This window comes from Malaclemys terrapin, chromosome 21, assembly GCF_027887155.1.
Source record: "Malaclemys terrapin pileata isolate rMalTer1 chromosome 21, rMalTer1.hap1, whole genome shotgun sequence".
Lineage (NCBI taxonomy): Eukaryota > Metazoa > Chordata > Testudines > Emydidae > Malaclemys > Malaclemys terrapin.
In genome coordinates this window covers 9,136,965-9,163,372 of record NC_071525.1, presented here as the reverse complement: position 1 = coordinate 9,163,372, position 26,408 = coordinate 9,136,965, and the positions used below count along the sequence as shown (strand labels likewise).

Genomic DNA, 26,408 nt, shown 5'->3' with positions numbered 1-26,408 from the left:
TGTGTGTCACCAAGCATCGGCTGTGGAGAGGTGGCTCTGGTGGTGGGTGGGGAGGCGGGACCATAGGTCCTGGCTATCGGACCCAGTCTTGCCTCTCCCGTGTGCTGCGTGCCTAGATGTCATGGCAACCAGTACCAAACCCAAGAGCCAATGAACAGTCACAAATATCAATGACAGCTGGTCTGTTTCCAGCTGACAGGGCAGTGCCTTGTGCCCAGCCCTACACTCATTGCCAGCAGCATCCCCACTGAGCAGGAGCTGCTGGACGAGCCCTTCTCCACAGACGCCTAACTGGGTGCTGAGCTCTTCCGAAAACCCAGTCCAGAGTGCTCGATTCCCAGCTCAGTATCACCACCCAGCGCGCTGCAGAGACGCCAGCCTGTCTCCTCCAACACCCAACCCCCTTCTGCCCATTTGGATCAGCTGCGCAATCCAAACCTGTGCCCCATCACTGGCATCTGGACACTGCGCTCTCACCAGACAGACCAGGTCAGCGGGACTGCCAGCTTGGAGCTCAGGGCGCTAAGTGATCACGAGCGCACTCAGCGGGCCTTGCTGTAGTCGAGCGCCAGGAGCTTTCCCTCCACGGCAGGCACCATGGCCAGTTTTTTCTTGGGAATTAAGACATGGGCCCAACTCAGAGTGGCTGCTGCCCTCCACTCCCAACTCCTGTCGGACATATGGAGAAGGCTGCTGGGAGGAAGTAAGGGATCTGGGCCAGCTGTAACAGCTCTCAGAGTCAGGCAGGCTCCAGGCTCGGGCGAGACAGGCACATGGCTGGGAATAAGCTGCCTTGGGCTGGCTAATGGAGCCATGTGGCTGGTGAAGGGGGGTGGCAGCGGGAGGAGTGATGGGGTCTCTGCCTGCTCCATGTGCTGCAGAAACACAGTCACCCCTTGCTAGAGGCCAGGACTCTGGGCTGCTCTTGGCTTTGCAGGTAGCAGTGGTGGCTCAAACAGGTTTATCTGTGGGTGGCTAAGAGGCCAAGGTCTTTCTCTGCAGACACACACTCCTCACTCATCAATCCCTCCAGGCGGGACTATCCCAACAAGCTCCCATCTAGAGGCACCCGCTGGCAGGAGCGCATTCTCCTGTGCCAGTCCCAGGCAGCGTGGGACCCACCTGGCCTAGGGACCACCTCTCCTCCAGGCAGTGTTAATGGCTGCGAACAGCAGAGGTCATTCTGCTGACAGTCCCTAGATGGTGATCATGCTTGAAGAGTGGAGGCAGCAGAGGGTCCCCAGCTGGGGAACCAGCTCCTTTTGGCAGCCTGCCCACCAGTGCCTTCAGAGCCCAGGCTGGGCTCACTGCTGGGAGGTGGGTTTGGATGGTACAGGTGGGGGTGCTATTGGTGCTGTCTCATGAGGGCCGTTTAAAATCACGTGCCCAGATGCCACAGCACCAGGGAACTGGAAGTCATGACCAATCAATCAATCTCACTCATCACAGAAGCTAGCTCTCTGCACAGGCAATAGAGGAGAAGGCCGTTCAGGGTCATCCGGAGGGGATCAAAGCAGCTGACTGGTTTTTGCACCTCACTTTCAATGGGAAAGTTTGGAATTAAGTCCTGCTGTCACAATCGAAGGCAAGCCTTTCCAAGCCTCTCATGAAGAGCTGAAGCGACAGACCTCACAGCCAGGAGCCCCTCCCAACTCACTGATCTCCAAGGAGACTGTCATCCCCACGACGAAGCAGAGTAAAGAAGTGGGTCTACGAATGCCAAGTCTTCCAAACTTGACCATGCTGTAAGTACCCAACTCCCAGGACACAACGTTGAGCATCTCAATGAAGACCTCCACTGCTTCTCAACCCCTTGGAGAGATTCCTCATTGAGACCAAGACTAAAAAACCCTTTTGAGGGGCCGGGATTATACAAACGTTGATTTCTTGCACAGGCAGAGATTCACCATCTCTATTATTTGTATTCCAGTGGTTTCTATAGGCTCCAAGCCAGACCAGGACCCCATTGTGGGTAGGCTGGGTAAAAGGGATATAACAAGCAGAATGAAGAGTGACAGTTGGCGAGTGTCATGTTAGTCCCCAATGTAGTATTTGTTTAAAATAAATAATCTAGCCCCTTTGACAGCTAGAGACTCCTAGAAACAGGGCTGGAGGGGACCTCCAAAGGGCATTTGGGCCCTCCCTGCACAATGGGGCAGAGTCAAGTAAAGGAGACCAGCCCTGTCAGGTGTTTGTCTAACCTGGTTTTAAAAGCCTCCAAGGATGGAAGGTTTAAAAACCTCCACAACAACCTCAAGCGGCTGATCAGCGTCACTGCTCCTCCTAGGATGTCCAATACCCTTAAGGTGCCTGTGACCTCAAGGGTTTGAATTGTGAGCATCTGCACGACTGCTTTTTTCCGGTCTAGGAATTCCATTGAAAGATTTAGTTTTACTAAATTAATTCTTTGGACTTTCTCTTCCTCCTCCTAACCTGGCGTGCGCAGGAGGCAATAGTCTGAGGTTTCATTCCCGCCTGTCCCCCCCGCCAAACTAGGCTGATGATCCGGCTGCGCCCACAAAAATGGGCTTGGGTTGTTTAAATCAGACTGTTGAGATTTTTCTTAAATTTCTTCTAATGCAGCCTTTGGAAGATGGGGGCCAAACTATCAAGCTTAAGTACAAGATCAGCCAGCCCCACCCTTCACACAAGGAGGGGAATAAAATTTAACTCACTAGTCCAAAAAAAACCCACCCCCAAGCTACTCCCCTCTGCCCCATCAACAAAATCACAATACAAAGGTTTTGACCAGTTCCAGGTTGGGCTAGATCCCAATAGGTGGCTAACCTTGTAACAGGCTGAGCCAGAACTCCGCATCTGAAGCAAAGCACAATTTTGTCAGGCTGTTCTAATGCATTTCTGCATCTTTTGGATGCTGGTGGATGAAAATACAGAAATCAAAATGCTCCAAAAATGTTTAAAGACCTCAGCACGGTGTTCAATTCTGCCCTCCCCCCCCCCGCCCCTCAAGGAACTTGGTATTCATTTAGATTATCTGCAAAGTAAAAATAATAGAACTCGGTTTCCAATCTGCCCCACCACTGAGCCTTTGGGTAAAGTGGGGATGCAGAGCTTTTTGCCAGCCGTGCGAGATGACTATATGAAATAAAACCTGTCCCTGGAAGGAGGAAGGATGAGCTTCTCCCAGCACCCCAGTGGTAACCCACAAACCCACCACAGCAACAGACAGGCCTACGAACATAAGGATGGCCACAGTGGCTTCCACCTAGCCCAGGGTCTTGTCTCGGACAGTGGCCAGTGTCAGATGCTTCTGACAGTTGGAGGTTTAGGGACACCTGGATACGGGGTTGTGTCCCTGACCATCTTGGGTAATAGCCGTTGATGGACCTTCCCTCCAGGAACTTAGGCTCTTCACAAGTTCTTACCACAAGTCTGTTTCTCTTTAGGATCCGGCGTCATTGACTTCCTCCTCTTATGCTGGCTACTGAGGAGGGCTCTCCCACGGCCAGGCCTCTTGGTACAGACCGGAGGTCCAGCGGAGGAGCGGCAGACCACAGGGTGATGGGGAGGCACTAATGCAGAGAAAGAGAGCCAGGGTTAGAAAGGCAAAGGTAGACAGAGCCCAGGATCACATCGCTTCTCCAAAGGGGAGCAATATCACATGAAGTAAAGACAGATGAAGCCTCTCGGCTCCCATATATTCCTTCCCCAGCCACTTGCTGTGGGAAGTTTTGTAGGTCTCCAGTGATGGGGATTGCAGCCTCTCCTTTGGGAAGCTGTTCAACATCCCATCAGTCTGGAAGCTGTTCAGTTAGCCCTGACCCCTGCAGCACCGTAGAGAATTCCTCACCCTCCTTGCTGTGCACAGCCTCTAAAGATCAGCAGATGTATGCCCCGGCCTAGCCCGGTGCTTTCACTCAATCTCCTCCTTGTCGCCCCCACCCAGCCAAACCCGCCACCCTTCCCAGATGATTTTGCTGCTCTTCTCTTAACGCTCCCCAGTCTCTCTCCGTCTTTCTGGAAACATGGCGCCAATACCTAAAGACGGTATCTCAGGTACAGCCGCACCTGCGCCAGAGAGACAAATGGTCACTTTCTTGCTTAGTAAAAAATAACAGAGTCCTGTGGCACCTTATAGACTGACAAAGTGGGTATTCACCCACAAAAGCTTATGCGCCAATACGTCTGTTAGTCTATAAGGTGCCACAGGACTCGGCCGCTTTTTACAGATCCAGACTAACACGGCTACCCCTCGGTTTCTTGCTTAGTGATACCTGTGCTCATGCCGTCCAAAAAGTCATCTTTTTTTGGTCAAATATTACAACGCAAACACCAGTCTAATTTACTGTCCAGGATCACTTTTAACCACAACTTAAATGCAGCTGCCTCTTGGGTGGGGCATAGTAGCTGTTTAATAACTCACAACATTGCCCACCAGAGCATTCTTCACCTCTGATCCCATGTTACCCCCAATTCAAACTGCAGGAGGAATTTAAGGAAGCAGAACATATGGCATTTGGCCAGATTAACACTCCAACTCTTCCCAATGGTGCTAGAACATATTTAATGGCCACATATGGTCAGGACCACAGTTTGGCATCTCATGCAAAAGAAACTTTTCCAGCAGCACAATGCTTCTCACAGCATGTTGGGGCTCACGACCCACTGAGGGAAAAGCTCCCCGTACTGAACATTTAACATCACTGTCCCAAGCCTGCAGAGTCTGCAAGCTCCGACAAGATCACAGCACAGGCTGGGATGGCTGCAGATGCAAGTTCAACGGGACAAGGAAAATAATTCTGGCTAATCAAGGGCAGTAGCACGTACCACAACCACCTGCTGCTCTGGAACAAAATGACCCAGGATTTCAGAGACAGCCCGGGTGTGTGAGGCTAAGACTTTGCTCAATGAATTCAATGCATGGTGGTTATTGCAGTTAACCCCCCATAAAGGTGTTTGGGCTCAGTGGGCTCGGAGACCATTACATTTCAGCCTCAGAGCTTAAAGTGCTAAGTGCGGTGCTACAAATTTTAAGCAACGTTTGATCATTTTGATCTAAGCCTCCAGAATAGAATGATGCTCCTTAAACTCAGTTCATCACCAAGCCGCCTTTTAATCTGTGTCAGTATCATCTCTGCACCCAATGAATGAGCGCCTTTAGCTGCGTGGCCAGGGAACCGGCTTTGAAGTGTCACAAACCCTCGAGTGGTGGCTCCAGTACAGCAGCAAGCGCATTTTGGAAGCAGCCTATCTACAAGGAGTTGCTTTATTGTTCCTATGCAGGGTTAAAGCATATTTTGGCCTAAGATCTATAGTCAGTGGAATATAAACCTCTTGAACCCAAGGAGTGCTTGTGTGTGATCTTGTCGAAAGTGGCCACGTAAAAACACGGCTACCTCATTCCCTGCGTGGGTCAGAGTTACATTGCTAATTTGAGCAACGGTATGAACATACAATAGTAAGGATGGTTTTGCCCTTAATGCTCATTTAATCAAAACCCAAAGAAGAAGAATTCATACTCTGGCTCATCCTTTGGGAGTCTGATTGCTGAGCAAAGCCAAAGGCAGAATCATAATTGCTGGACAAGGTCAGAAGAAGCAGCAGCTTGATTTGCAGATGCCCTGTGGAGTTTGCAGTACCAGCCGTTAGAATTCCCCCCCCCCCCCCCAACTTGTTAATAGAGCACATTTGGTCTGGGATCACAGAGGAGTGACATGGAGACACTAGGTCCTTTTCGGAGGGTAACAATAACTTTTGATTTAGAAGTAGAGATTCGGTCATAATATTTTTCCACCATAAACTGTGCCGGGATATGCAGGGCTATGTCTGAGCCGAAGTCTTTTACGGTGTAATGGATGCCTCTGACAGCTCAAGAACAACAGCCCACTGAAGAAAACACTCCCTTTGCCCTGGAAAGAAGGGCTTTATAACCTCACTTTAAAAGTTAGTGAACCTTTTTCGGTGAGCGTGTTCTGCAAGCTGAAAAAAGTTAATTCTCACCCTGAACAACGCTTGAAATCACAGCTGTGAGCTGGACGTGTAACAAGTGAGCCAGAAATTACTGGCTTGAACTTTTCCAGGAAACGAGTGAGTATTTGGGACAACCCGGGACCACAGTTTGGGAGCCCAAAACTCCAGCTTGCTGCAAGCACTGCTGCTAAAGAGTACTTCCTTTTTCTAGAGCCTTCCCATAAAAGCGGCCGCCCAGCCAGGCAGCGGTACAGCTGCGAGCAGCGGCAGCAAACAGGGCGGCTAACAGGGGAGTTTGAGAGGGAGTTTGCAGGGGGAGGTAAGGGGGGAGGCAGGAGGGCGCGGTGTGTTCTGTGCTCCATCCCCCCAGGTGTCGTGGGCAGAGACCGCAGCAGCCATGAGCCAAGCAGCAGCAGACAGAATGCAGATGGCGACATGTGGGAGCTGTGGTATGTATATAGTCCTAGCAGGAGACCCGGAACAAAGGTATGTGTGTATGAAGTGTCGCCTGATAGTGTTACTGGAGGAAAAGATTAAGGGGCTGGAGATGCAGGTAGATACCCTGGTGGAGTTTAGGCGGGGGTTTGAGCAGCTGATGGAGGAAAGGCAAGGGGGGGCTGAAGGAGAATGCCCTGTGGCGGAGGTAGAGGCAGGTGAGAGGGGAATGGAGGGGGGAGAACATGGGAGGTGGAAGCATGTGACTGTGAGAAGTAGGCCAAGGAAAAGAAGGGCCAGTGAGGGGGGAATAGAACTCAGGAATAGGTTCGAGTGTTTGGATAGCGAGGTGGAGGGGCAGCAGGTGGTGACTGAAGGTGGAAGGGTGAGAAAGAAGAGAAGAGCAGCTAGTCCAAGAGAGAGAGGGGAGGAGTTGATGGAGACAGCACCAATTCTGGGCCCCGGGAGGATTCAGGAAGGCATAAGGGGGAGCATAAGGGAAGATAGGAACAGGCACAGGTCAGGACTAGAGGGATCGGAGACTAGATTACTAGATCGCACTGTTGCCAGGCGGCGGCAGGTGTATGTGATTGGAGACTCTTTACTGAGGAGATTGGACAGGCCTGTGACCAGGGCGGACCCAGAGAACAGAAGGGTGTGCTGTCTCCCGGGCGCAAAGATACGCGATGTGGACCTGCGGTTGAAAAGGATCCTAAAAGGAGCAGGTAAGAACCCCTTGATAATCCTTCATGTGGGAACGAATGACACGGCTAGGTTCTCGTTAGAGAGGATCAGGGGAGATTATGCCAGGCTGGGGAAGACGCTCAAGGAGATAGAGGCTCAGATTATCTTTAGTGGGATTCTGCCCGTTCCGAGGGAAGGGCAGCAAAGGGCTGATAGGATTGTGAGAATAAATAGTTGGCTAAGGGAGTGGTGCTATAAGGAGGGCTTTGGGATGTATGGCCACTGGGAGGCTTTCGGGGACAGACACCTGTTCTCGCGGGATGGGCTTCACCTGAGTAGGGAAGGAAATAGACTTCTGGGAGGGAGGCTGGCTCATCTAATCAAAAGAGCTTTAAACTAGGAAGTTTGGGGAGACGGTTGGGAGATGCACAGTTAATCTCCACGCCAGATTCCAGTATGGAAAAGGTGAGTAAAAGGAGAGGAGACACAGCCGGGGAGATGAGATTGGACATAGGAAGGACAGGGGGGACGGACACAAGGAGGCCCGCAACATATAGTGCTGCTAATGGGAGACGGGCTAAACGACATACATTAGGGTGTTTATACACCAATGCCAGAAGCCTAGGTAACAAAATGGAGGAATTGGAGCTCTTGGTCCAGGAACTGAAACCGGATATCGTAGGAATAACGGAAACGTGGTGGAATGGCAGTCACGACTGGAACACAGGTATGGAGGGGTATGCGCTGTTTAGGAAAGATCGGAACAAGGGTAAAGGTGGGGGGGTGGCCTTGTACGTCAATAGTGAAATAAACTGTAAAGAAATAATAGTGGATGGATTAGATAACACAGAGTCTGTCTGGGCAATACTCACACTGGGTAATAGGACTACTAGAGCCTCTCCGGGGATAGTGCTTGGAGTGTGCTATAGACCGCCAGGATCGACCCAGGATATGGATAAGGAACTATTTAATGTGTTTAGAGAAGTAATTACTAACAGAAACTGTGTAATTATGGGGGACTTTAACTTCCCGGATATAGATTGGGGAACAAACGCTAGTAGCAATAACAGGGCTCAGATGTTCCTAGAAGTGCTTGCTGATCAATTCCTCCATCAAGTGGTAACTGAAACGAAGAGGGGGGAGGCCATTTTAGATTTGATTCTAGCAAGTAGTGAGGACCTTGTTGAGGAAGTGGTAGTAGGGGACAATTTGGGCTCCAGTGATCATGAGCTAATTCGGTTTAAAATACATGGAAGGAGTAACAGAATTAAATCAAAGACTAGGGTTTATAATTATAAAAAGGCCAATTTTAACAAACTAAGGGGACTGGTAAGGGAAGTGGATTGGGCAAACGTATTAATGGATTTAAAAGCAGAAGAAGCCTGGGATTACTTTAAGTTAAAGATGCATGAGCTGTTGGAGGCCTGTATTCCAAAAAAGGGAAAAAGATTACTAAGCAAGAGATTTAGACCGAGCTGGATGAGCGACTGACTCAAAGGGGCAATTAGGAAAAAACAGAAAGCGTTTAAAGAGTGGAAGAGGGAAGGGATCAGTAAGGAAATGTACCTAAGTGAAGTCAGAGAATGTAGAGATAGAGTGAGAAAGGCCAAAGGCCGTGTAGAGTTGGACCTAGCGAGGGGAATTAAAAGCAATATTAAGAGGTTTTACAGCCACATAAATAGGAAGAAAGCAAAGAAAGAAGAAGTGGGACCGCTGAAGACTATTGCCGGAGAGGAGATTAAAGACAATCTAGGCATGGCGCAATATCTTAATGAATATTTTGCATCGGTGTTTAATGAGGCCAATGAAGGTATTAGGGATACTAGCACCACTACAGAGGGGCATTCGGGATGGGGGATTACCGTATCCGAGGTAGAAACAAAACTTGAACGCCTTAATGGGGCTAAGTCGGGAGGACCGGATGATCTACATCCGAGAATATTGAAGGAATTGGCGCGGGAAATAGCAGGCCCGTTAGCGATAATATTTAATGAATCTGTAAACTCGGGGGTGGTCCCGTTAGACTGGAGAACAGCCAATGTGGTTCCTATTTTCAAGAAAGGGAAAAAAAGTGATCCGGGTAACTACAGGCCTGTTAGTCTAACATCTGTAGTGTGCAAGGTGCTGGAGAAGATTCTGAAAGAGAAACTAGTGGAGGACCTGGAGGTTAGTGGCAATTGCGATAAATTACAACATGGTTTTACGAAGGGCAGATCGTGCCAAACGAATCTGATCTCCTTCTTTGAGAAAGTAACGGACTTATTAGATAAGGGAAATGCGGTGGACCTAATATACCTGGATTTCAGTAAAGCGTTTGATACTGTACCCCATGAGGAATTATTGGTTAAACTGAAAAACATGGGGATCGATATGAAAATCCAGAAGTGGATAAGGAATTGGTTAATGGGGAGAATGCAGCGGGTCGTATTAAAGGGTGAACTGTCGGGTTGGAGGGAGGTTACTAGTGGAGTGCCTCAAGGTTCGGTTTTGGGACCCATTTTATTTAATCTATTTATAACTGACCTCGGAACCGATTGCAGGAGTGGGCTGATAAAATTTGCGGATGATACGAAGGTGGGAGGCGTTGTAAATTCGGAGGAGGACAGGGATATCCTGCAGGGAGACTTGAATGAGCTTGTGAATTGGAGTATCAGAAATAAGATGAAATTTAATAGTGAAAAGTGTAAGGTGATGCATTTGGGGATGACTAATAACAATTTTAGTTACAAGATGGTGACACATTGGTTAGAAGTTACGGAAGAGGAGAAGGACCTAGGAGTTCTTGTAGACCGCAGGATGACTATGAGTCGACAATGTGACGTGGCGGTGAAAAAAGCCAATGCTGTCTTGGGATGCATTAGGCGAGGTATATCTAGTAGGGATAAGGAGGTCCTGCTTCCGTTGTACAAGGCGCTGGTGAGACCTCATTTGGAGTACTGTGTGCAGTTCTGGTCTCCCATGTTTAAAAAAGATGAACTCAAACTGGAACGGGTGCAGAGAAGGGCCACTAGGATGATCAGAGGAATGGAAAAGCTGTCGTACGAAAGGAGACTAGAGGAGCTTGGGTTGTTTAGTCTGACAAAGCGAAGGCTGAGAGGGGATATGATTGCTATCTTTAAATATATTAGAGGGATTAATACAAGGGAGGGAGAAGAATTATTCCAGCTTAGTACTAATGTGGATACCAGAACGAATGGATACAAACTGGCCGTGGGGAAGTTCAGACTTGAAATTAGACGAAGGTTTCTGACCGTCAGAGGGGTGAAATATTGGAACAGCCTACCGAGGGAAACGGTGGGGGCGACGGACCTGTCTGGTTTTAAGATAAAGTTAGATAAGTTTATGGAGGGAATGGTTTAATGGTAAAACATAGTAGTCAAGGAAAGCCAAGCAATGGTGGGTAAATAGTATAATGGCTAACGGGGTCAGGCTGGAGACTCTTGCCTATATGCTCGGGGTCTTACTGATCGCCACATTTGGGGTCGGGAAGGAATTTTCCTCCAGGGCAGATTGGCTGAGCCTCTGGAGGTTTTTCGCCTTCCTCCGCAGCATGGGGCAGGGATCTCTAGCAGGAGGGTCTCTGCCGATTGAAGTCACTAAAAACAGGATTGGGGACTTCAACAGCAGAGTCCAGGGAAGGGGTAGGGACGGTTTTATGGCCTGCAGCATGCAGGGGGTCAGACCAGATGATCATAATGGTCCCTTCTGACCTTAAAGTCTATGAGTCTATGAGGTCTCAGTTGGCTTTACGAATGTTTATAAATTCATAGATTTTAAACGCACAAAGGACAGCTATGATCACCTAATCCCAGGGCCGGTGCTACCTTTTAGGCCAACTAGGCGGTTGCCTAGGGCGCCAAAAAGCGGCACCCCCATTCCCCCCCCCCTTTTTTTTTTAACCACAAACAGCGGCCGCTGCGCTGGGAGGGAGAGGGAGTCTGAGCCACCGGCAGGCAGCCCTGGGGTTCCCCTGGGTCAGAGCTGCCGCACGGACCCCCAGGCCGGGGTGTGGGGAGCTGCCGCGGGGGGGTGCCTTCCCCGGGCTGGGGGGGGAGCTGCCGCGGGGGGGGTGGAGGGGGAGGCGCCTCAAGGTGCGGGGGGGGGGGCGGGGAGCTGCCGCAGCCTAATCCAACCCCTGCATAACAGGGGCAAGAGAATTTCCCCTCAGCAATTCCTGCCCAAAACTTCAGGTTAAACTAGAGCACCTCTAAACAGGGTATAATATGCATCAGCTTCAACATGTTAAGAGTTTAGTGGCATGGAAGTAAAGGGACGCAGACAAGGGAAAATAGGACTGTTCCAATAATCCACATTTAACCTACAACACACTGATGCATAAGCCTTAGGAGATCCCAGCTGTTTATGACCAAGGATTCCAGTGAAACCCTGGTACTAGGCAGCAGTACCGAACTCTTACCTGATTTGTGGGGGTGGGTGAGACCATGCTCTGCGTCGCTGTGAGCTCGGGGCATCACGTAACGAATGGACGTCTCTTCTAGGTACTTGTCCACGAGGTCTGGGCACACTGGAAAAGAGGGAAAGAATTTTTTATTTTTTTTTAAAAAAGAGGGCAGAGGAAACCATTACTGATATAGCAGATGCCAACATGAAGGCAGAGGGAATTGTTAAAAATCAGGGTGTGAAAAATTTGACATCTACCTGCCAGAGGCCAACATGAAAGATTTTTCAGGGCGAAGGAGGGGTTCACACAAAGGAGGTCCAGGGGCAAGAGCTCCAAAGCAGGGACTGCCTTCCCAAGATGCTTCAGAGTGAAACTTAACATCATTCTTGTCCCTTTCACTGTTGCCCACTGGGTTCTGAAGAGCAGCAATGGAACTGTTGTCAGTTTCACTTTGCTGCTTGAGAAATCTAGAAGCAGCAGTTGAGGCAGTGGACCTGCCAGCAGTCTCAGGAACAGGACTCTGCACTCATACACATTTTGAATGCTTTTCTTCCCAACCGTAATGGCTAGATTTTTTTTTTTTTAATTAAAGCTTAGATTCTAAAAAAGTTGACGGCTTGGACCCCAGGGACAAGTCAATTTTTCTAGCCCTGACAGTGATGATCTGACATTTATTCCCAAAATTAATTTAGTTACGTTTGCAGAATGACAGACATCACCTAACAGAAAGCGGCACAACCCATTTTCAAATTAAATAGCACATCAAGAACTGCAGCGTGTAGAACTATTAATTGTTCTTTAAGATCAGACTCCCTTTGGCTGGACAGATTTTAAACCCAAGTGCTCAACATGTGAGAGCATACCAATGACTTTCTAAAACAGAATTTACAGAAACACTTGTTTGGATTTACCACCACCATTACTTGCATCATCTCAACTCATTAGAAGCCCGAGGGCTTAATGATTGGTCAGACTTGACTGGGCGTTACATGTCACACACGTATACGCACAGCCCTTTGTTAGGGGGTTAACAACCGTAACCAGGCAATGCAGTGTCTGAGTAAAAGCAAGATCATGAGGTATGCAGATGACCTAGCCCTGTGCAAGGCTTCAACCAGTGACGCACTCAAACTAAGACTCTAACATCACAAGGGACCATCGTGATCATCTAGTCTGACCTCCTGCACATTGCAGGCCACAGAACCTCCCCCACCCACTCCTAAAATAGACCCCTAACCTCTGGCTGAGTGACTGAAGTCCTCAAATCATGGTTTAAGACTTCAAGTTACAGATAATCCACCATTTACATTCGTTTAAACCTGCAAGTGTCCCATGCTGCAGAGGAAGGCAAAACCTCCCCACCCAGGGTCTCTGCCAATCTGACCCGAGGGGAAAATTCCTTCCCGACCCCAAATATGGTGATCAGTTAGACCCTGAGCATGTGGGCAAGACCCGCAAGGCAGATACCTGGAAAGAATTCTCTGTAGTAACTCAGAGTGTCCCGTTTCTGCCCACTGGGGATTTTTACAACTGGCAGTCACTGATGAGCCACATGTCATTGTAGGCAGTCCTATTAGACTGTCTCTCCATAAACGTATCAAGCTCAATCTTGAAGCCAATTTGGTTTTTTGTCCCCCACTGCTCCCCTTGGAAGGCTGCTCCACAACTTCACTCCTTGGATCCTAATTGAGCCTAAACTTGTTGATGACCAGTTTATTGTCACTTGTTCTTGTATCCACATCGGCGCTTAACTTAAATAACTCCTCTCCCTCCCTGGTCTTTATCCCTCTGATGTATTTAGAGAGAGCAATCACATCTCCCCTCAGCCTTCTTGTGGTTAGGCTAAACAAGCCAAGCTCTTTGAGTCTCCTCTCATAAGGTAGGTTTTCCATTCCTCGCATCATCCTAATAGCCCTTCTCTGCACCTGTTCCAGTTTGAATTCATCTTTCCTAAACACAGGAGACCAGAATTGCACAGAGTATTCCAGATGAGATCTCACCAGTGCCTTGTATAATATTAACACTTCCTTGTCTTGACTGGAAATACCTCACCTGATGCATCCTAGGACTGCATTAGCCTTTTTTCGTGGCCGCATCACATTGATGGCTCATAGTCATCTCCTCCTCTGTTGCTTCCAACTGATAAGTTCCCAGCTTATAGCAAAATTCTTGTTGTTAGTCCCTAAGTGCATGACCTCGCACTTGGCACTATTAAATTTCATCCCATTTCTATTTCTCCAGTTTACAAGGTCACCCAGATCTTCTTGTACGATATTCCAGTCCTCCTCCGTACTGGCAATACCTCCCAACTTTGTGTGTCATCCACAAATTTTATTAGCACACACCCACTTTTTGTGCCAAGGTCAGTAATAAAAATATTAAATAAAATTGGTCCCAAGATTGATCCCTGAGGAATTCCACTAGTAATCTCGCACCAGCCTGACAGTTCACCTTTCAGTATGACACATTGTAGTCACCCCTTTAACAAGTTCCTTATCCACCTTTCCATGCTCATATTAATCACCATCTTCTCCAAATGAACTAATAATTTCCCACATGGAACTGTATCAAATGCCTCACTGAAATCCAGGTAGATTAGATCGACTGCATTTCCTTTGTCTAAAATCAGTTAACTTCTCAAAGGAAGAGATCAGGTTGTTCTGGCGCAATCTACCTTCTGTAAAACCATGTTGTATTTGATCCCAATTACTGTTCACATCTATGTCCTTAACTACTTTCTTTTTCAAAATTTGTTCCAAGACCCTGCACACAATTGAGGTCAAACTAATAGGCCTGTAGTTTCTTGGATCACTTTCCCCCACCCCCCTTTCTTAAAAATAGGGACTGTATTAGAAATTCTCCAGTCACAGGGTACGCCCTCTGAGCTTACAGATTCATTAAAAATCCTTGCTATTGGGCTTGCAATTTCAGGTGCCAGTTCCTTTAATATTCTTGGATGGAGATTATCCAGGCCCCCCGATTTAGTCCCATTAAGCTGTTTGAGTTGGACTTCCACCTCGGATGTGGTAATTTCTACCTCCATATCCTTGTTGCCATTAGCCACCCTGCCACTACCCCAAGCTCTTCATTAGCCTAATTAAACGAGGCAAAGTATTTGTTTAGGTGTTGGGCCATGCCTAGATTATCTTTAATCTCCACCCCAGCCGCAGTGCTTAGTGGTCCCACTTCTGCGTTCTCTTATTTATATGGTTATAAAACCTTTTATTATTGGTTTTGATTCCCTTTGCAAGCTCCAACTCTGCTTGACTTTTGGCAGTTCTCACACTTTCTGACTCCAAGTAGTAGTTTTCCTCACTAATTCCTCCCATCTTCCGTTTCTTGGAGGTTTCTGCTTTCTCTCAATAACCTGTTTGAGATTCTTGCTCATCCAGCTTGGTCTGTAACCCTTCCCTATGAATTTTTTCCCCTTGCTTGGGATCCAGACTTCAGATAGCTTCTGCAACTTTGACTTAAAGTAATTCCAAGCCTCCTCCACATTCAGATTCCTGAGTTCTTCGATCCACTTCCCCAACTAATTCCCTTAATTTTTTTTAAGTTGGCTCTTTTGAAATCAAGGACCCTTGTTTCAGATCTATTTTTGTGTATCCTTTTTAGTTTAAGCTGAAAAAACTCATGATCACTTGAACCAAGGTCATCCTCTACAACCAGTTCTTCTACGAGGTCCTCACTACTCAGCAATACCAAATCTAAAATGGCATCACCTCTCGTTTGTTTAGCAACTATTTGATGAAGAAATCTGTCAGCTATCACATATAGGAAAATTTGGGCCCCACTATTATTAGTAGCATTTGTCCTCCAATCTATAGCTGGGAAGTTAAAGTCTCCCATAATCACACAATTCCACGTAGTATTTATTTCAGTAAAAACATAAAACCTAAAAACATTAAAGAGGTCTCTATCCAGATCCAAATTGGATCCTGGTGGTCTAACACACCCCAACCACTATATCAGGGGAACCTCTAGAAGTTTTCTTCCCCAAAGTGGTTTTGGCCCAAACAGACTGTCTTATCCATTCCACCACTTCTAATTTCTTTACAGTCTATCTCAACATTAACATACAGTGCTACTCCTTTATTTGTCTTTCCTGAACAGCACATACCCTTCAATACCTGTACTCCAGTCATGACTACTATTCCACCATGCTTCTCTTATCCCTATAAAACTTCCTGCACCAGTAGTTCTAGTTCCTCCGTTTTGTTACCAGGCTCCTTACATTGGTTTGCAAACATCTGAGCTGTTGCTGCTTGGTTTCGCCCACATTCCTCGCCTAATTGGGTACAGTCATTCCACTGCCAGTTTCACGTATCTGACTGGTATCAGCACTATCCCTCTTAAATGTTCATTCTCCTACCCACGTCTGTTCCTTTCTTCATTGATACAACTCCTCTTACTTGATTTTCCTCCCTCTCAACGTTAAAATCAGGCGTGGAGGTTACATGAGCATCTCCCAACAGCCTCCCGAGTTCCTAGTTTAAAGCTCTTTTAGTGAGTTGTGCCAACCTCCATCCCAGACATCTATTTCCCTCCCTACTCAGGTGGAGTCCATCCCTTGAGAACTGTCCTCTGTCCATGAATGCCTTCCAGTGGTCAAACATCCCAAAGGCCTCCATATAGCCTAATTGCCTGAGCCACCTGTTGATCACCGTAACAGTCCTCTCATTTAAATCTCACCCAGGTTCCAGTCTTACACTCGCGAGGAATCACTAATCAAAGCTTTCCTTGCTTCAGGGCATGTCACAGTTATCCTTCATTTGCAGGTGTGTATTGTCCAGAAAGCAGCATGTATAGAACACAGCAGTCGATTCTCACAGGTGCCCAGCTGAATGAACCTTTCATCCCTGATTTACGCTCCCTACGTTTGCTGACCAAATTTTGTATTAATTTCCCAATCTACTACTTACTTTTAAAGATACTTAGTAGTTGTGTTCCCTCTGTATCTTAACCCAGTATATTCCAGGCTACTCCCAGAGGTCAGACTTCACCAGCCATTTGGCTTGTCCACATTCATCTGAGATTTCAGGTTGTAAAGACTTAATTATGCTCAACAATTGCGGAAGTCTTATTGCTCTTTGGATTGCTTGATAAATGGGCGCAAACAATATGCATTTTAATATGCTAAATGTATATGTATACATCTAGGAACAAAGAAGGTAGGCCGTATTTACAGGATAGGGGACTCTACCCTGAGAAGCAGTGACTGAAAAAGGTTTGGGGTCATGGTGGGTAATGAGCTGAACATGAGCTCCTAGTGCGACCCTCTGGCCAAAAGACCTAATGAGATCCTGGGAGAGACAAACAGCAGAATCTCAAATAGGAGCAGAGAGGCTATTTTACCTCTGTATTTGGCACTAGAATACGGTGCCTAGTTCTGGTGCCCACAACTCAAGAAGAATGTTGAATAACTGGAGAATGTTCAGAGGAGAGCCAGGAGAATGATTAAGGGTAGGTCTATACTTACCTCCGGACCCGGAGGTAAGCAATCGATCTTCTGGGATCGATCCCGGAAGTGCTCGCCGTTGACGCCGATACTCCTGCTCCGCGAGAGGAGAACGCGGAGTCGACGGGGGAGCCTGCCTGCCGCGTGTGGAGCCGCAGCAAGTTCGAACTAAGATATTTCGACTTCAGCTACGTTATTCACGTAGCTGAAGTTGCGTATCTTAGTTCGAAGTGGGGGGTTAGTGTGGACCAGCCCTGTCTTATATAGTGACAGACTCCAGGAACTCAATCTATTTAGTTTAACAAAGAGAAGGTTAAAGGGTGACTTGATTATAGTTTATAAGTACCTATATGGGGAACAAATATTTAATAATGGCTCTTCAGTCTAGCAGAGTAAGGTATCCAATGTGTGGGGATGAAGCTAGACAAATTCAGACTAGAAATAAGGTATACATTTTTAATGGTAAGAGTAATTAAGAACTGGAACAACTTACTAAGACTGTGGTGGGATTCTCCATCAAGGACAATTTTTAAATCAAGATTGCATGTATTTTCTAACAGATCTGCTCTAGGAATTATTTTGGGGACGTTGTATGACCGGTGTTAGGTAGGAGGTCAGATGAGATCATCTGAATGGTCCCTTCTGGCCTTGGAATCTATGAATCATTCAGCAGTAGACTGAAACACAGTAAGATCATGAGTCTGGGGTCAGTGGTGCACAAACTTTTCCAGTTGTGTGCCCCCCTCTGCCCCACTATTAATGGAATCTGTCTGCACCCCTCTCCTCCCCCACATTAATGCACAGCCAAAGCTTCCTCAGTAGTGGAGCTTGGGCTGCAGGCAGAGCTGGGGGCGGAACTGGGGATGGGGGAGTAGCAGAGGCTAAAGGCAGAGCAGGTCTGTGGGCAGAGCCAGACTGGGGTGGAGCTGGGCCTGTGGGCAGAGAGGGCTGGAAGTATGGCACTCGCTCTCCGTGGGGACGCTGTCCTGGGCCCCACCGTGTGCCCCCATGAACATTCCTCCATGCCCCACAGTTTGAGGGCCACTGGTCTAGCCATTTGATTCCAGCCAGCTTCAAACTTGTGTTAAAGGAGACTGGCAGGAAACTGTTATTATGCAAGAATAAAGTGCAATCACTGAGCATAATTATCCTCTTATGCCAGTGAAAGAAACCTGGGGACTGAATAAAAATTGATGAAAAATTCTGATTTTTAAAATTCAAATTAAATAAACTTAAATTACGACATCCTTTGTTAAGATCTAAACTTATTTTAATCTATTAAAATCATTTAAATTAAATACAAATAGTATTCAAGCAGGACAGGTGTGCCGTCAAAGTTTTAAAGAAAGTCCAACCCCTGAACTGGTGGAAATCACGGCTGAATATCTGGAAACAGTTCTCTGACGTGCAAAAGCACCTTTTGTCAGCAGCAGCATAGACTATTTCCTTCATTTCAGTTTATCCAACCAGTTCAGTTCAATAGTTAGTTCTTTCAAAGTGAGAAACTGACTAGAAGTTTTAATAAAAAAGCGTGTTGCCCTCTTCCAACCTATAAATAAAAATGAGGTGAGAGAGGATATGGTCTACTAGTTCTAAAATATTGCAGGATAGGGAGACCAAAAACAATCAGTTGGATTCACTAAATATAAATATTTCCTTTGTTTAATAAATCAGTTTTAAATGGTACATGGTTCGATACTTTTTTTCTTATGTATGCAGCACATTTAAGATAATTTTATTCAACCAATAATTTTAAAATGCTGGTTTTGTCCATTTTTAATTTCATTCCAATTTCCATCCAAATGCAGCCCAACAATCAGTAATCTAGTAAATAAGAAATGCTTCACTGTTTTCTAATAATAAAAAACAGAAATTAAGAATCTGAGTAAGTTTATGTTAAGCTACATAACTGCTTAAATAAATGTGTATAGATACAGTGATGTGTTGGGGAACAAAAAAGTAATAAATTACACCAACCATTGAGAATCTTTAGGAAAAAGGAGTTTAAAAAGTACAAATGCAAAATTAGGTTGAAACCGATTATTTAAATCAATCCACCATGCAACAGGACATGGAGATGAAGATGAAAATAGAAGAAGTGCTGTTTGTACAAATGTAAAAGGTTGAGAACTTATGTGCAAATTCATGAGAGAGAGAGAGAGAGAGAGACCATCAGTTTAGATTTTTTTTAAAATAAGATCAAGCTTCACTGAATTTTTACCTACTATTAACACCAGAGACCCCTGTACACCTCAAAAAAAAAAAAAAAAAAAAAAAAAAAAAAAATCAGGAAAAAAATCCTTTTTTGTTCTCAGCATTTTTCGCACACTCAATTTCCCAGTTACCGCTTATTTGTTTGGATTTGTCACACAAGAGGGAAGGGAAAAGCATTTACAATAACTTTCATATTTTCATTAATGCTCAGAAAACTGGCCAGGGAGTTCTGGGACACATGAATTACCTGAAACTAATGAAATCATCATCAAAAAAAAAAAAAAAAAAAAAAAAGAGAGAGAAAGTTATCCAGGTATCTTCAAGGAATCTCCAAGCAATATTAATTCAGTCACAATATGGTAAGTGTTTGTACTGTTAATTTATGTACCATATATATCTAATATGGTTAACGCTGCTGTGGGAAACTAACTCTGGATTTCAGTTTGCTTCAGATCTCAAACTTTCCTTTTTTCCTTTTAACGTTGTTGGTTAAAACCCAAACAGGGGAAGGAGAGAAGAAATATAAATGGAGTGTGGCTGCACATTCAAGTCACTGGAGCCTTTATGTCAGGGCTTAAAAGTTTGCCAGTCACTCACTAGCCAGGGGATGATGCATGAGCCAATGAGGAGGGCCCCACCCCCAAGGAAGTTCAGGGATGATGCATGGATGAAAAGCCCAGCCCTACCCCAACTGCTTACCGCGATTCCTACCAGGTTGCTGACTATGGACCCAGCTTGTGGGTTCTATCATGAGCCTCTGGCTAACAGGTCTCAACATTTGAAGGCCACCCCATGCTGGAGGAAAGATGCTTGCCCTCCTATCAAAGCCCCTCCCGACTTAAAGGAAAGGTGGATTCCAGAGACTATAATGAAGGAAGGCTTAAAACACATCTGATTGATAAAAAGCTGAATTCTCTTACTTTCTTTAGAGGCTTTTAATGGCTCTGTCCTTCAGCACAGCAATGTCTGAGCACCTCACAAACACAAAGAAGTTTATCGTCACACCACCATGACCAGGACGAAAAGCCTTAGTCTCACTTTCCAGATGGAGAACTGAGGCACAGATTAAGTGGCCTGCCCAATGTCAATATCTGTGACCGTCTGGATGAGAACCCAGATATCCAAGTTCCAGTCCAGTGCCTTGATCACCGTCATCCCTTCCTCCCAAAGGTGCAGTAAAGTTAGCTCTTCTGTTCACTTTCCAGGTAAATGCAAATCTACTTTTATCCGTATAACAATTATGTTGTTAGAACGCTACATGGCAAAATACCAATTAAAAAAACTAGTGTTGACACTCTGCTCATCTGTTTTAGACAGCTCTTTGATTCACTTCCAGGTTTACCATGCATTATTGAGGACATGAAATTGTCTATTACACTGACGACTACTTCCAACATTTTATTGTTGAGAAAAATCAAGAGAGTTGGCATGTATGTTCCTCCCAACCTCCTCTTCTATTAGGGTTTGTCTTGACTGCAACTGTTACCTTGAATTACTAATACCCTCCAGTCACGCCATTCAAGCTAGTTTAGCTCAAGTGAGGGCAACCACGAACTACACAGAATGATTGGATTAGCAGCTGAGGAGCTGTAACTCAAGTCACTGAATCCCCAGCTCTAGATTCAGCAGTACTCCAACTCTAACTCTCATCCCTGACAGGGCACCTACCTTGAGGTTAAAGGACCACTTAACTCAAGCAAGACATTTGTGGGTGTGGGCAGGAGTTGGGTGAGAGGCAACACTTAAGTTATATCTTGAGCTACCAATGCTGTGAAGACAAGTCAATGACAGAACAAGGAGGAATGGTCTCAAGTTGCAGTGGGGGAGGTTTAGGTTGGATATTAGGAAACACTATTTCACTAGGAGGGTGGTGAAGCACTGGAATGGGTTACCTAGGGAGGTGGTGGAATCTCCTTCCTTAGGAGGTTTTTAAGGTCAGGCTTGACAAAGCCCTGGCTGGGATGATTTAGTTGGGAATTGGTCCTGCTTTGAGCTGGGGGTTGGTCTCTTCCAACCCTGATATTCTATGATTCTATGAACAGAGCAAATGGGTGTCCTTCTCAGAGAAAGGTAATATACTCTGATTTATAGGGGATACCTTTAAATTGTCAACCTTTACCTACAGCTGCCATATAGATAAGACAACACCATAGTACCATACTGGAATGCCACCAATTTTTAACGTTAACCCTTGCCTAAACACTAAAGGAAGGAGGAGGATTCTTTAGGGTGCTACAAGGGACACAGCTAAAAGTAATCAGATTAAATTAAGAGACTAATATAGTCAGCAGCAAGAGCTATTCAACAGCTATGGCGAACCCAGGAGTCAGGTTCTAGGAGTTTTCAGGAGGATGAATAGCTATTCTGAGTCACTCTAGTTACCAGACCAGATGGGTCTCCTTAGCTCCAGATCAAGAGTATCAATGTTTAAAGTCTCTAAGGCAAATGAAAAGGGGAACAGCCAGCTCAGGGGGAAGTTTGGTCTGTAGTGCCTAACGTGACACCTCCCCCAGCCTGTTTTTGGTCCTCTTTTCCCTCCACCTGTGTATCACTTCTATCCCTGCTATATTGCTGCTCACAGCTTTCCCAAGCAGTAGCATGAAATGCCACTGGAGTCCACAGTGCTATGAACAACAACAGTGAAAACTGATCAGAGACTTGTCAATTTCACGGTGGTTTAGGAAGGCCAAGAGCAGCTGACTCAGCCAGAATTGTGTTGATTTACATTTGCAACCATTAAGGGCTAGTTTTGTTTTGTTGTTTAGAAAAAATGGAAGTTTAAATTCTGCAAAAATTGATGACAATCTTTCCTTGTTATAAGTGAAAGTTTCCTTCTGACAGGTGGATATGTCAGGTCCTGTTTAATCTGGATCAAAGTTTCTGAGGCAGAGCATTGGAATCCTGGCATGCTCTAAGGCAGTACACAGCCAGTGGATGCACGGCATTGATCCAGGAAGGTTTGGAAGCTGGAGAATTGGTACAGGGTTGTGGTGTGGATAAGATCCCACAGGTTAGTTTGCTCAGATCCGAAAGGGAGAATCACTGCACCGGGGTGGTTATTGAAATGTTCAATACATCAGTAAATCTCTCAGAGCGGTGCTTTGCAGAACGAATGGAGCACACAATGTATGAAAGCAGGTTATGGGACAGGGCAGGGGAGAAAACAGAAGGGTCATTAACCCCTTCTGAACAGATTTTTTTGTGGGATGAAGGAAAGAAGGAGGGATTGAGAAACAGTCCCCTCCCTCCTCCCCCCCATCTCGGACACTGGAAGAAGCCAAATGTATTTTTGAAGCTTCACTCCTGGGGAGATACACCCCTGCACCCTACACTATTTCAAAGTTCACCCTGATTTACTTACAATATGCACATTCCCAAGGGCTCAGCAAGGGGAGGGCATAACCAGGACATGTATTAACATTTCAAAATGTTTCCCTCCCACAGTGTAGTGACTATCAAGTCATCATCAAAGACAGCAGGTATACAGTGCACTGGAGGTTGTAACACCCAATTTTGAACTGAGTGCAAGAGAAGTGAAAAATTGAATCAAGAAAGCTCCCAAGCATGTGCTGGCCATTCCTATCCTCCCCTTACACACAAGCATCAAAACCAACTGAACTGATTCCATTTTTCCCAGAAGACTTTCACAACTGGGCCAGCACCAAGGGAGAGACTTCAGTCTAAAAAGGATTCTTTTCCCCCAAACTTCTGTAAATAAATGAATACGGCAGTTTTGCTCTGTCACTGAAATCCTGCATGGTATTGCTATTGGTAAGCAAAGAAACGGAGGAAAGGCAGGCATCTCCATCTCAGCTCCCCCACGTTCCTTGTCTGAGCATCTCACACCTGTACACCAATCTCAATGTCCTCTATCATCCCCATTATGCTTCTAGGCTCATGGGGACCAGTGGGGATTCCTTTCAGAACACTTTGCTGCTGCTGCTGATTGATCTGATCAACTTCATAATACAGTAGACCCTCAGAGTTACGAACACTTCGGGGATGGAAGTTGTTCGTAACTCTAATCAAAACATTATGGTAGAGCTTTCAAAAGTTGACAACTGAACATTGACTTAATATAGCTTTGACACTTTACTAAACAGAAGAAAAATGCTGCTTTTAAACATCTTAATTGAAATGAAACAAGCACAGAACATTCTCTTACGTTGTCATTTTTTTTTTTTTTAAACTTTCCCTTCTTATTTTTTAGTACCTTACGTTTAACACAATACTGTACCACATTTGCTTTTATTTTGGTCTCTGCTGCTGTCTGATTGCATACTTCCGATTCCAAATGAGGTGTGTGGTTGATTGGTCAGTTCATAACTGAGGTTCTACTGTATGGTCTTCCCCCTGCCTTCTGATGGGACAGGGTTATCTTAACAGACCTCGGCACTCAATTAGGTTGTCCCACACGGCAGCACAGACCGTTACCCACATTGTTACTGGACAGCCACAGACACGCTTTTATCATCTCACTTCTCAGCAACACAAAGCAGCAACAGCAGCTTGACTTAAACTGCCAACGGAGATCTATAGCTCTCAATAGAGCATTAAGAGCAGCCAAGGACACAGAGCAGATGACTTACCAGCCCTTCTCCTCTTCAGCGTGACATAGGGCAACAGGTCATGGCGCGTGATAATCCTCAGCAGCTGCAGCACCTGGCGGAAGTTGGTCTCATCACAGCGGCCCTGCCTTTCTAGTGCCAGCAGGAAGTCCCGGCCGCTGCGGATCATCCCCCTCTCGTAGTCATCAATCACATCCACAAAGAGAAAGGACAACACACGTACGTCCCGGTGGGTCAGGTGAGTGCCCACAATGTCAAACATGCGGTGCAAACTATAGAGTCCATGCTCCCTGTCCCCCGTCTCCTCTGGCCAGGCTTGCGCTCGACTCCGTTTCAAGGTGTCCATCCTGCACGATGGCCGATCCCGCCACGTGCCACCCAATTCCAGAGGATTGGGGGGCTGTTCCCAGCACTGCAACCCTGGAAGATAAAGAGGGCCAACAGGCTGTAATCAACAATTTTGCTGGTTTGTTCCCTAATTACTCTTAGCAAAATACTTAAATGAAAATCATTGTCTGAATTCCCGCATCAGGAGCAGTCTGTACTCAGATCCTCCTTATCTAGAGTCATAATATTCATAGTAATTCATTCTCTCTCTATATATACACATACACACACACACATATACACACACACACTAATTAATTCTCTCTCTCTCCCTCTCTCAAGTGAAAAGCTCTAGAGAGAGAGCGCTTTTCACTTAAGAGTCCCTATGGCGGTCAGTCAGGATTATATTTCCCCCCCGCATCTGGAAAGTGGGGTTACATAGGCTCAGAGTTTGTTCAAAGGTCAAACAACAAGTCTGTGTCAGAGCTGGAAATAGAAACCAAGAGTCCTGATCACCAGCCCTGTATCTGATCTCCTCTGCCAACTCCTCCTACTATAAAGTTGCTGGAAATCACTCCTTCTTGCTGTTCACTAGAGACCAGTCTACTGGCCTTCAAGACATAATGCAAAACACAATGTTTAACCGGCTTTGTACTGGGTATTTACAAAGGGGGGGGAGGGAGAGAAGAGAAGCTTTCCATGAGGTATCTAGCCAGGTACTGACACTGCTCCCATGGTATCTGAATGACCAGCATGAACATATTTATGCACCAATATAAAGTGCTATATATTATCTATAGATCTAAGGATCTCAAAGTACTTTAAACATTAATTCGGCTTCACAGTTTCCCTTCTGAGGAAGGTGCGGTCTCTCTTTTACAGAGGAATACTCTGGCATACAGAGGGATTAAGCGATTTACCCAAGGTCATCCAATGGCTAAATGGCAAATCTAGGAAGAGAACCCGGGAGCCCTGACACCTAGTTCCCCACTCTAAATACTAGCACAACCGAAGCATTTCATTTATGGAGCTTAAGGTGGTTTAACTTTTCCTCCTCCCACTCACACCACGTTGTTCAATTCTCATCCTGCTTGGTAATTTGTCATCCTGCCACCTGCACAACATGTGTAAGACTTAATTTGAGAGAGAGAGAGAGAGAGAGAGAGAGAGAGAGAGTGTGTGTGTGTGTGTGTGTCTTGGTGCAAAATGTATGGCACAGACTCTATCCAACCCTTCAAGGGGTGGAATATGATTAATTGCATGCAGGTCTTTCATCTGTCATCAGGCCGCCCCACCTGGAGTGCCCTCCTGTGACAGGCTGTGGCATGACAGGCACGCCTGTCTCAGCTTCCCTCGTTCAGAGGCCCCAGAGACAATGCAAAGACTCTCTTAGTTCCCATAGCCCTTGTACATTTCATTTATTACAACACACACACACACCTGGGCACATAAGTCACAACACCACAGTCTAGACAAAGCATCAAATACAGCTTCAGCAGCCTTCAGCACACCCCAGCTCCCTAGCATCTCTCACCACGCCCTGGTTCTGGTAGTTCTCTCCTGTCCTTGTACCAGGATAGCCACCGTAATCCTTCCAATTGGAGAACACCCCTGTTCTTCCCAGTGGGAACCCCTACAACCTTGTTACTGGGGAGCCTTCTTGCCAGGGAAGCATCCCTCGCTCTTCTGGGTCCAGCTCTCCAGCCCTGTAAGCCCCTCCACTACTACCCTCCCCCCACCCCTCCAATTTAGAGCCAGCAAGCAACTCTCTATGATGCTCCTTCAGTTGTGGCTCTCTCTGGCTTGGGGATGCCAGCCAGCAAACCCCTCTTGCTGCTCTCCCTGCTTTCAGCCTTTCCCCAGGAAATACCTCCTGCTTCCTGTCAGGACTCCTCCAGTCCCCTGGCAGCTCTCACCTACCCTCCTGACTGAACCAGTCTGCTCTGACTCACGGGGACTCCCCTTCCTAATCCTGAATAGCCGCAGGTACTGCCCAGCCCTCTTAATTAGCCAAATGGAGCACCTGTCCTGGCACAGGGGAGCTGAACCTACTTCATTTACAGGGACCAGACTTCCTGTGACACCATCTTTAACGATTATGGTCCCAAATGCCTTCTGGCAAGCATATCTACAAGTTACAATGCCCGAAGTGGTTAGTGCAGAATACAGAAAGGAATTCAAGCAAGTAATCAAGTGAACAGTTAGCTTTTTCCATCCCAGCAATGGCCCCTGCACCTAACAGTAGTGCATAAAGGCCATCAAATATATAAAAACCATTGAGAGCAGCCATTGGTATCACAATGAAACAGCAAGCCCAATACATCAAGTATTAGGCAAGAACCAGTTTGGGTACTAAGCAGGCCCAAACCTGTTTTACTTTTAAAATGAG

The 26,408-nt window shown here is 46.2% G+C and overlaps 1 protein-coding gene across 3 annotated transcripts in view; it reads right to left on the bottom strand.

Annotated features, from left to right (window-relative positions):
- The window catches only part of DEDD (death effector domain containing), a 45,777-nt gene that overhangs the window by 3,325 nt on the left and 16,044 nt on the right, over positions 1-26,408 (bottom strand). For all 3 annotated transcript variants that reach the window (XM_054010798.1, XM_054010799.1, XM_054010797.1), the window contains 3 exons: positions 23,714-24,112; positions 11,468-11,575; positions 3,387-3,533 (listed from right to left, as the gene is read on the bottom strand). In XM_054010798.1, the coding sequence (XP_053866773.1) occupies positions 3,387-3,533; positions 11,468-11,575; positions 23,714-24,038 (580 nt within the window). In that variant the 5' untranslated portion in view covers positions 24,039-24,112. The remainder of the gene's footprint in view (positions 1-3,386; positions 3,534-11,467; positions 11,576-23,713; positions 24,113-26,408) is intronic.